The sequence below is a fragment of the Lycium ferocissimum genome, chromosome 7 (assembly GCF_029784015.1).
Source record: "Lycium ferocissimum isolate CSIRO_LF1 chromosome 7, AGI_CSIRO_Lferr_CH_V1, whole genome shotgun sequence".
In the NCBI taxonomy this organism is placed as follows: Eukaryota; Viridiplantae; Streptophyta; class Magnoliopsida; order Solanales; family Solanaceae; genus Lycium; species Lycium ferocissimum.
This window is the reverse complement of record NC_081348.1, coordinates 164458-176605: the sequence shown is the minus strand read 5'-3', so window position 1 is coordinate 176605 and position 12148 is coordinate 164458. Positions and strand designations below refer to the sequence as shown.

At 37.4% G+C, this 12148-nt stretch overlaps 1 protein-coding gene across 1 annotated transcript in view; it reads right to left on the bottom strand.

The window, feature by feature from the left end:
- Window positions 1-2142: 2142 nt before the first annotated feature.
- Window positions 2143-12148, bottom strand: part of LOC132063061 (vacuolar protein sorting-associated protein 54, chloroplastic-like) — a 29045-nt gene continuing 19039 nt past the window's right edge. The window contains exons 14-20 of the mRNA XM_059455494.1: window positions 10132-10213; window positions 8477-8556; window positions 7672-7833; window positions 4015-4082; window positions 3464-3544; window positions 3052-3288; window positions 2143-2466 (exon numbers count right to left, since the gene is read on the bottom strand). Coding sequence (XP_059311477.1) covers window positions 3156-3288; window positions 3464-3544; window positions 4015-4082; window positions 7672-7833; window positions 8477-8556; window positions 10132-10213 — 606 coding nt within the window. The 3' untranslated portion in view covers window positions 2143-2466; window positions 3052-3155. The remainder of the gene's footprint in view (window positions 2467-3051; window positions 3289-3463; window positions 3545-4014; window positions 4083-7671; window positions 7834-8476; window positions 8557-10131; window positions 10214-12148) is intronic.

Here is a 12148-nt window from a genome sequence, read left to right as displayed (position 1 = left end):
TTTATTGAAGAGGATATAGCGAAGAAAGTATGGAAATTCTTTGGAGATTTACGGGTATTAGCATGCAGAATCTGAACATTTAGGCCGAATGCTTTCATGGTGGAATTGCAACACTAAGAATTCTATGTTAAAATTGGCATGCCAAAGTATCCCAGTATTCATTTGCTGGGAATTGTGGAAAGCTGGAGTTCAGTAAAATATGGTCGTAAGAATTACTCTGTGGCCAAAATTTGCTATGAAGTTACTCAGCATTATGAACAAGAAGGGATACAAAATGGAGTCAAGCTACAACTGGAGCAGGATATGCAGAACAATGGAAGCTTACAAAGCCAACTTTTCCAGTATTCATATCACTTGGAACAAACCTCCAGAAAATATCATCAAAGTCAACACTGATGGGAGCAAAGATAGCTCAAAGCAACAAATCTAGTATTGGGGAAATTGCTAGAGATTCTAGAGGGGATATCATTATGTCATTCTCTAAATCCTTATAGTTTTGCTCCAATGACAATGCAGAAATTAAGGCTGCAAGTTTTGGGATCAACAGGATTGATTTTAATGACATCAACAATGGTATTGTGGAAGTTGACTCAATTAATTTCGGTGGTTAAATAGCTAGATGGTTCATATGATATCCCTTGGGAATTCTTGCAAGAGGTGGAGCATATGAAGAGAATCATTGATAAATGAAACATCAAAATCCAACATTGTTTCAGGGGGAGCAAACACAGTAGCTGATACTTTGGCTAAATTTGGAAGTAATTCACATCATAACCTGATAGCTAACTTGTTTAATTCAATGCAGGAAATTCATAGAGAAGCTAGGGGAGCAGTGAGGATGGACAAAGCTTAAAGGGCAAACTTCTGAATCAGACACATAAGATGAATATGAAGCAGAATTATAAAAATAAGAGGAGAAGTTGCATGCAGATGAAGAAGAAAGAGTTCTATAGCAAAAAGGAGCGTGATCTTTTGTATAAAATGATAGTCATTTTTTGTCGAACAATTGGCAGCACCTTTATCCTGAATGTGTTGCAAGTCCATTGTAAAATGAGTAGGCTTTTCTTTTGCTTTAGTTATGATGTCCCCTAAGTATATAGTCTTTCTTTTTTAATGAGAACACTTCTAATTAGAACATCATTCTTATTTAGTAGTGTTCTCTTTGGTTCTAGGGACAAACTATTAAAAGAGGATGTTCCTCACAAATGTAAAAAGGGAGTCATGGCGTAGCCCTCCTCCCATGTATATCTTGATGTTTCAATTAACAAGGTAGGGGTCAATGTCAAACCCTCCCCCCCCCCCCCCAATGGCCATAGACAAATGTAGTCTGTGGAATTGGCTTAATATAAAAACAAAAACAAAAAAGAAACAAGGAAAAGAATTTCATAGAAATGATGCTTTTTTGGAAAGACATTTTTTTTTTCTGTTTAAATGTAAGTAGACCATGAAATATAGATTAGTGAAAAACGGCTTAGAAGAAACGCGCAATGAATTGATTTTTTCTCATTATTTTGATTCAGTCACTGCAAAGTTAATCTCACTTTTCAATAACGAATTTTCAGATGCTTAGGACTTAGTGTGTGATTAAGATTTGATATATCCTCAACCTCACCTACGACATGTGCTGAAAGACGTTTTACTAGCAATTACTGTGGAAAAACTTCAACAATGCGAAGGGTGACTGGCATCTCTTACACTTACTGTATCTCAAGGAGTTTGGCTGTCACAGCAACCTCAAAACCAGGACGAAATGTTAGAAACTTAACAGATTTAGGGAGGATATCCTCCACAACTAAATTTGTTCTGAAGACTAACATAATTGGTCCCTATCAGATTCATGAGTGAAAGAAAGAGGAACTTTAAAGACTAAGTTGACAGGGTGTAGACATTGAATTTTTTTAATGTAAAGACTTATAAAGTCAGTAATTAAACCTATAATGGCTATGGAAGGAGCTCTCTTTATATTGACAGTGTTTCTAAGTAGCTATTCTTACAATACAAAAACTAAAAGTAACCTGAATAACAAACAACCCCAAAAAAAGAGATTATTCTTATCAAGGGTGGGGACAGTTAGAAGAAAAACAAGCAACTTTCCAACCCCACCTATTTCAAGGGAAGGGCTGAGAGGAAGCGTACAAGGAGAGTCTTTAAGATCATTGATATTGATACAGGAGAAAACATGCTCGAATTAAGCAAGGAACTGATACATACAATACTTTTCACTAGTATACACTATAACTGCACTCTGACTATTATTATTCAGCTGATGCCTTTTTCTCTCTCTAAAATCTAGAGAAGAAAAAAACTGGTGCCAGGCCCAAAGAATACAATCATCAAAAAAATATCAAACATCTGACAGATCACAAACTCTGTATGATAGCTCCAAATTTGCTGTTAAAGATTCTTGCTCCCCGCAGAACTCGATTCAACTGTGGTAATAAGACATCCAGTAAGACGACTACCCATCTGTGAGCATTGCAGATTGATGGAAAGAGCAAATAAGAGAATTTTCCAACAATAATTATCTTAAAGGTTTTACACAAAATGCCGATAGCAGTCATTCACACAATTTGAGAAAATCCAATAATTTGACTACAGAAAGTAAAATTATACTATGAGTCAGTTACCAAAGAAACTCACATGAGATATTAAGATGAAACAAAAATCAAATATATGCTTGTGCAAGTGTGAATTAATGAACTTCTGCAGTTCACTTTTTCCATATTTGTAGTAAACTCTGGGACATCTCTAAACAAGCTCTCATCTCACTTAACTATTTCAGATTTCTCTGTTACTCATCAACATGCTCTCCCTTGTTAGTTACTAGACACAATTATATATTCCAGTTAATCATGATGCAGTATGAGTTGAATGTAACTGATTAGATGACCAAAGGCATTTTTTTAATGGAGCAACAAGAGATGCAACTCAGGCACAAATATAGGAGCTTGGAATGCAGTTTATCCCTAGTAATCTTTTAGACCACTGCTTCATTTATAGTCTCTTATTATTTATTCACACAGATAAAGTACCAGTAACACAAGATTTTACCTCAAGTTAATTGTACAGCATCCTTGCGTAGTCTTCAGGTGTCCTCGGATTGCTCCCATCACACCTATCCAATGTTTAAGAGAATAGCCTAGTTTACAAGGAACCTATTGACTAGCTTCTGCACCAAAATTTTGTTCCACAAACTCATCAAGCTGCCCCAAATTGGGAGGATTGGATTTACTATCAGAAGGCAATGATCTGATACATCCAAGAAGATGCTGAACATCACGATACGCTCTGTTACAAGAAAAATCAAGTTAATTAGTCATAGCAGGTAACAAATAAATGAATAATAAAGAACTCCCACAGAAAGGAAGTAAAATTAGAAATTTCATCTTCCAAGAACATCAAATAGTACTAATTACTAAATTATATCTCGCATGAGTAAAATGTCCGAGTATATAGACGGTACCTTTGTCTAGATTGTTCACTGCTAATATCCAATCGTGAGAATGCCTCTGAAATTTGTGAGTGAGAGATTATAACCACTTGCCTGCAAGTATCACATTTTTAGGACCATCGGATGGAAGCAAGGACTATTTGGTCTCGAATACCTAACGTTGGAAGCAAGGAAGAAGCGAGAGAAAGCACTTCTTCCAGTTTGCAAAGCCAGCATCCAAGGTATAAATTAGTTTAATCACTAAGTATAATAAGGAAAGTAGTAACGGGGAGCCATACTTGAGGATGTTGATATCTGCAAGAGTTAAAATAACTGCCAATATGAAGCTAATCAAACATGTTAGATGTTACTCTTCCCTCCGCCCCCTTTTTTTGGACAGAATGTGTAAAGACGGATTGCTGTTGAAAGAGAATCAAAAGGAAGGACATAATTGCTGGTGCAAATCTGTGACCAACACCCCCCCCCCCCCCCCCCCCAAAACCAAAAAAAAAAAAGAGGCTAATAATATGTCTCTAGCTCATGGACGTTTAAGGGAAGATAGCCACAGAATTTCAAATCCTCACCTGAAAATAGCCTGAACATCTACCTCATGCAGAGTTCGACATAACACACGTTGAAGAAGGCCAACTTCCTTCAAACAAATGAAGAAAGTAAAATCAGTTAAATGGAACTTTCTGATAAACTTAAACAAAGAGAAATTAGGGAAACAGCAAACCAGAAGTAACAAGCATGTAAGAGTTAAACGCAGAAAGTAAGACACTGAACTCACTAGCGAAATAACGTCAAGGAATAACTCAAGCTAGGAGGACAAGAAAGACAGCCAAAGATCATTATAACAATACATCAGATCAAATTGAGTAAAAACCTCAGCTAATCTAGTTAGAGGTTAAAGTTCCAAGAGGTGATGGAACTTGTTAGTCATTAACATATTAACTCGACATGGTGACGTTCTGATTCACGGATTGGTCCATCCACATTCCAATTTGGAAGCTAGTAATCAGTCTTCAATAGTTCCCCTTCTTCAACTCAAATTTTCTTTTCACACCACTTTTGCACCAATACATTTCATGTTAACTCCATATCTGGACAATGGTGGAGCCACAGCCTGGCAAGGGTGTTCAACCGAACACCCTTCGCCGAAAAATTATACCGTGTAGACATGTCAATTATTACGTATTACAGACATATATTACATATCGAACAGCCTTAATATGTAGATTATATGAATTTGAACACCCTTGACAAAATTCCTAGCTCCGCCACTGTATCTAGAATGTATGAAATACGTATGAACGGATGAAGAAAGAGAATTTTCTACTTAATTGAGTTGAAATTAAGCTAGAAGGAAATTGTCAATTACAGAAATACCGCAAAAGGGCTGATGCAGAGGAGATGAAGGACTTCAGGCCAACAAGGTTAGTAGGGAGCTTCTACAAAATTATATCCAAGATGTTGGCAGAAAGAATTAAGAGGGTGATGAATGTTTCGATAGCAGATATACAAATGGCTTTTACCGAAGAAAGCTAAATAACACACAGTCCTTATTGCTAATGAAAACCTTAACAGCAGAATGAGTTAAGGAGACGCAGGATAATGTGCAGGTTGGACATAGAGAAAGCACTTGACCAAGTCAATTGGTCATATTTATTCACTTTACTAAAAGATATGATAGCCAGCGAAAAGTGAATTGGGTGGTTTAAATGTTGTATTTCAACTGTGAAGATCGCTCTAGTATTAATGGTGCACCAAAAGGGTTATTTCCTACTTTTAAGGGATTAAGACAGGCCAGTATCATTTTTTGAGATGGTAACATATAAGACAGGCCAGTATTTCCTTTCTTATTCATCTTGGCTATGGAAGGGCCTAGGTTGATGCTCAAAAAAGCGATGTCTTTACAATGAATTAAGGGCTTCAGAGGTGGGACATCAAGCTACAACACGCTGGAAGTCTCTCATATACAGTTGCAGATGATACAATTATTTAATGCGGAGCTGAGGAGTCACAACTAAAGTATCTAAAGCCTAAAGGTGCTTTTAATCTTATTTGAAGCAGTAGTCGAACTGAAGATTAACCTGGAAAGAGCTTCATGTTCCCTGTAGATATAGTGCAATATGTACATAGGCTGGGTAATATCTTGGTTTGTCAGATTGGTAAGCTCCCTACGGAATACCTAGGTAGGGCATTAGGGGCTAGCTTCAAGTCAAAACTAGTGCGGCAAATTCTCTGCCAACCTACCTCATGTCTTTTTTCCAATACCAGTTTGCGTGAAGAAGAAAATGGACAGGATAAGGTGAAATACTTTGTGGAAGGTAACAAGGAAGGCCTTTCACTTGATAAAGTGGGATACAGTGTTGAAGGACAAAAGAAATGGAGGTGTCAGAATCAGAAACTTGCAATTGCATAATAATAGTCTACTATTGAAGCAAGAAAATTGCAGAAAAAGTTCACCATACGGGAGGTCGTGAACTTTTGGCTCCGCTTGACAAAATCTTTAAAAAATGATCTTTGTTGCCCGTTAGGCATAAATTCTAGTTTTAATGTGTGGCAAGAGTCCGGGACATTCAAGAAGTTACAGACAACGAAGATAGTGTAATCACTGCCTATTGGGCAAGAGTTCAGTTGTAGTGACTTATAAATAAAAACTGAGCAACACATGCAACTTTTGTCTCTAAGGCAAAACTTGTGGTCAGTTGAGCAGGTTCATTGTATTGAAATGTCCTGAACTCCGGCCTCATAGGCAAAACTAATTTATGCCCCCACTTATGCTCGATGAGCAACATAGGTTCTTTTTAAAAGATTTGTTAAGCGGGGAAAAAGTTCTTGAAATTACCCCTATTGAAGTGGTTGTGGAGATACAACAAAGAAGTGAGGATCTTAGGAAAAAAGATGATTTGTGACAAATATGGGGAACAAAGTTTCTATTTCAGCGGTCCTATTAATACTTCTCATGGTGTTGGTTTATGGCTTTATGCAAACATATTAGCAGCCTATGGCATATTTTTGAAAACATTATAATCAAGGTGGGGAATGGAAAAAGGACAAGGTTTTGACATGATGCTTCGATTGGACATACACGTCTTACGCTCAAATATCAAGATCTTCATAGTTGCACCTCCAATACTGATAAGTTTGTCTCAGATTGCTGGAATGGCAACAGCTGGAGATTAACATTTAGAAAAAAATGTTTTGATTGGGAGGTACCTCGAATGGGTCAACTGTTGGAACACTTGGAAAAGGCGTTACTAAATGAGGAGGTCCTTGAGAGTACCACCCGGATTAGGTATAAGAATGGCCATTTCTCTGTTAATTCTTGTTACAAGACATCTAACAGAGAGGGGGTAATTGGTTGGCCATGGAAGCAACTCTCGAAGTCCAAGGCTCCTTCCACTGTTTTATGTGGCTAGCCTCTCATAAAGCATGCTTAACTCAAAGCAATTTCAGAGAAGAGGATTGAAATTATGCAGAAGATCTTTTTGTGCAACAACACAGGAAAGCAGCAACCCTCTTCTTTTTTGGCATTGCGCAGTGACAAATAAGATCTGGTACTTAATTTTTCACTTGTTCCGTATACGGTTTATCATGCCTTACTCAGTCAAGGAAATTTTCAGCAGTTAGTGTTGTGGGATTAAGGAAATGTTTGAGAAAGATTTGGAATACAGCACCAGCTTGCGTTTGTTTGATATTGTGGAAGGAAAGGAACGCAAGATGTTTTGAAGGGAAAGCAGATGTTCTTCAAAAGATCAAATTTATATGCTTATAGCTTTTCACTTTTTGATGCAATCTACAGGATGCCGAAGGCGAAAACAGCATGCTACGATTCATAGATTCTCTACACGAATAGAACTTTGTGCAGGAGGTATCCTCCTTTTTTATTTTTGTTTTTGTTTTGGGGGATGTCTAACCTCGTAATGACGTAGCACCTTCTTAGTGCTACACTGATCACTTTTATTATTAATACAACATTATTTACCAGTTAAAAAATCCACAAAAACCTTTAGTTCCTAATGTTTTCAGAAACATCTCCGAAATAATGCAAACTTCTATATCATGTATTTACAAAAATTAAGTGTGAAATCATCAAGGGATGATAATAAATGGGTAATCCCACCCTACCTTTCTCTTTCTCAAATTTGACAATATTTTTTCTTAAAGGTAGGAAAAATGGGGCAAGAACTTGGGTGGAAATGCAGTCAGACATATATGATATAACAAACTTCTACCTTTGTGATTGAACGAGCAAACTGACTTGGCTGTGAGTCAGTATCGTCCTGCCTATTCCAACTCTCAACAATTTGTGGCAAACTCCGAAGGTGTACCAGCAATCTTTCTCGCATTATCTGTACCAACTTCGAATGTATTTCATCACGATGAACTTTGTAGTCCTAATTCCAGAAAGAGATTAGGGTCAAGGATGTTAGCCAAAACCATGGACTATGATGCTTTAAAAGTACAATGGTCTCAGCATACAAAGCATTTGACTGGGGCCCAGTGAAAACATAAAAGCAGTTGATTTTATATATAGAATGAGCGAGAAAAGCAAATAACTGTGAACAGATACAAGAAATAGTGCGGGTCAGGTATAGCTTGATATGGTCCATACACACATAACTAATGGTAACATCTAAAAAGATGCCATTATTTTTTGTTTTCTTCCCCATGATCTCATACTCGCATTTAGTACAATTAAATAGGCACCCTCTCTCTTTTTAAGTAAAAAAAAGAACATATTAACGGGCACCAAGGTGGTCCAAAAATACAAGCTTAACAAGACAAGAAAGATAAAAGCCTTGAAGTTACACTCCTCCCCCACACCCTAAAAAGGAGAAAAAAAAAAACCTACATTAACTTTGCAGACTGAAAACAAGAATGAAAAATACCGAAGGAACGTTCACAAACGAACATGGAACCTCATTAATAATCTTGAAGGTTGACGAAGAAACACAAAATTTTCTTTCTTTAAGTAGCTACCTCTACTAGGAAGGAAGGAATATGCAGGAAAGAACATAAGCAAAATCTCTTCCTTACCTGTGCTACTCGATCAACTTCCAGCATTAGCAATCCCTTGTGTGTCTCAGGCACTTTCAGAAACAATATCCTCTTGATTTCTTTGAACACATAAAATGTCCGAAATAAATACAGGCTACACAATAGGTATCAAAGGAACTTCTAAAAGTTAGTTAAGCATGAAAAATACTTCTACGCAGTTTCTTTGCAGTTAGGAAGAACATACATTATTAGCGTATCCAGAACCATATCATGTCTCAAGCAATAGTAATAAAAATCATTACTCAAGATGATTTCTAACATCTTCCCTTTGTCAACAAATTTAGTTAGACGAGATTGATCCTCCTCTCCTTTTCAGATAAACTTTCCTCCAAGTATAAGGCCTATGAAATGAAATACTTTTGTCTCTTGGATGTCCCTTACCAATTTATCTCTGGGATCAGGAAGAATAGACAACTCTAATATCAGGCAAAGAAATCCTTTATGGCCTAAAGAAAGTAATGTACAAAGTAATCACATGTAATTAGGAGGAGTCCTCCTAAGCCTAGTATTTTTCTAATTTTAATCATAGACTAACTCAAGATAACTAGACTAGGAAGGGTTGAGTACGCTCAAACGTTTCTTAGTTTTGAAGAGGTAAGGCACCATATCCCCCTCACATGTATACACCTTTTGGATTTTAATCTATAGGTCCATGCCTAATCCCTGCTCAAAGTGCTAAGTAGTCTTATTTTATTTTTTCTAGGCCAGCTTGTTCGCAGCTCGACTAATTCCACTGGGTACCTGCTACCTCCCACCAGCACAGGTACAGGTTAACTCTACCCACCAAGGCATGGCCGATGGAAAGAAATCACCTAGTAATTTTGTCTTCGCTGGAATTTGAACCTGAGACCTCATGACTCTCCACCACTCACGAAGTAGTCTCATTCAGAAAGGGTGAAGAAAATAGATGTAGCACTTAATAGCCTAATTAAGTAAGGGTGAAAAAAGAGATGCAGCATTAGATAGGCTAATGAAGGAAGGGCGAATAACCGGAGAATATGAGCAAGGTCAGCAGAGTTTCAGGTTTGTAATGACCATGTATATGGGACAGAGAGATGAAAGGAAGATAAAATGGCTGATGAGATAAGGTGAGATTCCGCAATTAAGGACACAGGTTCAAGTCGGAAATCAACAGTTTTTTGAAAAAGGAATCATACAACCATTAAGATTTGATGGAACTTGCGGTTTTCAGAGTTGCCAACTGACAGAGGTGATCATGTGTAATGCAAGAACACCCAATGCAGAACACATTCGCAGATGAAGAGAGATTAACTCTACGGAAGACCTGAATGGTTTGTTTTCCTCTGAATACTTATTCAGACACTCAGGTAGAAATATGCCAATAGATGACTTTTTGTATAATGTTCCTACTTTTTATGAATTTCAACTATACACTGACAAAGGTAATAAAATAACAATGTAAATAAACAACATACTGTTTCCTACCCCAATTCAGGTAGAAATTTTACACAAATAGTAAACTTGGTATGTCAATACCAATGGAACAATGTCCAAGCACATTGTGTATCTTAAACCAAAGATCAACCATGAATGTAACAGTAGAGAGGGAACTAGACAAAAGCCAGAAACAATATATGAACTCCATCAGTAAACAGTTTTGTCATATTGCCTACCAGGAATTATAGTGTATGTGAAACCGATGACTTGGCTTGTCAAGGCCAAGTGCTTAGAAGTAATAGACTTCAAACCTGAAACCTGCAAAATGTTCTCCAATTAACGACACAGATACTGTATATACAAGATAGAAACAGTGTAAGCTTTGGGTGAGGAATACTGTAGTAACTTTTGTGGAAGAGAGAAAATGCTCCCAGGCACTAGTTTCGAGGTAAGCTTGTGACTAATCTTTTTCGACCTTGCTTAGTGATTTTCCGGCAAAGCTTTCTCGGAAAAGCTGCGTTTTCCATCAATCATTTCCTAGTGGTTGCGGGAAAACTTGGTTGAAGGCATCAATATGGTTAACTTTATCTTGAGGGAGAAGTGATATGACATAACCGACTGTTGCATTGAGTCGAGCAGTGGTTTGAATGGATTGAACGTAACAAGAAATTTATGAGAAGGATGATGATTAGCAGGAAGATCCTTTCATGGATCTGCCAGTTAATGCGCATGGCGTCAGAGAATTGAGGCAACTCATTTAAGAGATGGAAAACCAGGGACCACTCAGCGAAATTCTTCTGTTCACATAAGTTCATTAACAACGGTCGATTTATTAGTTTGGTTGCTGTTCAAGGGTACAGGAGGTCAGTTATTATCCTACCAGAGACATCATTTAATGCTGGATGGAGAGACGTAACAGCAAAATTAGAAGGGCTCATTAACAAGAACATAGCTATTACAAGTCAGCATATAGTTATTACAAGTGACAAGTATGAGGCAAAACACTGAAGGCTCTTAAAGTGATGCAATAGCAAGGTGCAAATGGCAAGCCTCTTAAGGATGCTGATGAAGCCTGCATCAGAATGGTGGGGGATCCATATACTTCGAAGTCAGATCTTCTAAATAGATGTATGGTTGGAAGGTTCACCGGAGAGAGCGAAAACCCAACACGCAATGGAGTACGGCAATGGATGTATAGCACTCGAAAGATGCTTAAGGGGTCCAGGTGTATGATCTGAATGGATTCAAATTCTTGTTTGAATTCCCATCAAGGAAATGGCAGAGCATGGCAAATGGAAATGGCAGAAAAGTCCTTCCGGGGGCTGATGAAGTTATTTTTTATATCATGTTTGGTCCATAGGATTAGGGTGGGCTGAATTTAGGATTAACTGATGCAACAAAAACACTCTTGGCCTCCTTAGTCATTTAATTCCTAAAATATCATATAAAAAGAAAATCAACTAATCAATCTACTATTGTGAATTTGTGATGATAAAGTAAATGATTTTATAGGGAAACCCCTGCATCAAAACCCCTATGCAAGCCTTTTATACCAAGATTATAGAACCCACACAAACATATGTTTCTCTACAAAAGACAATCTTCTATACAAATAGGACTTCATTTGTGCACCAAAAAGAAACTAGAAATAAGAGAGTTCCTTAATTTTACCAAATCATTTTCAACTCCTTGATACATTCTCCTATTTCTCTCCTTCCATAATACCCACATGACGCCTAGACGGGCTAAAGGCCATTAATTATAACATGAAATAGGCATTGCATAAGCTCAAGGTACTTGAAATATCAACCAAAACATAGAAATATAAGATGTTTTGAAGGGATAGCTCAACCTATACATAGATAAAAAGATATTTGTTTGCAATAATTAGCTTTTTGGTCTCCAGATAGTACAATAGAGGAGATGTGGTCTCCCCAAGGCTGGAATTTGGTTTTCAGAAGACTTCTAAATGATTGGGAAATAGCATGGGTAGCAGAACTATTGATAGTAATTGGTGGATTTCAAGGAACTAATTTTGAGCCAGATAAATTGACATGGAAGCATAATCAAGATGGACTGTTCTCTGTGAACAGATTGTACAACAAGGGTTTGACTGAAATTTCAGGGAGGACACCAGGACCTTGGAAATCCATTTGGAAGAGTGTGGCACCAACTAAGGTGAAGTGTTTCACCTGGCTGGTAGCTTGGAGAGCCTGCTTGACTCATGAAGCACTGCAGAAAAGAGGAATAAAC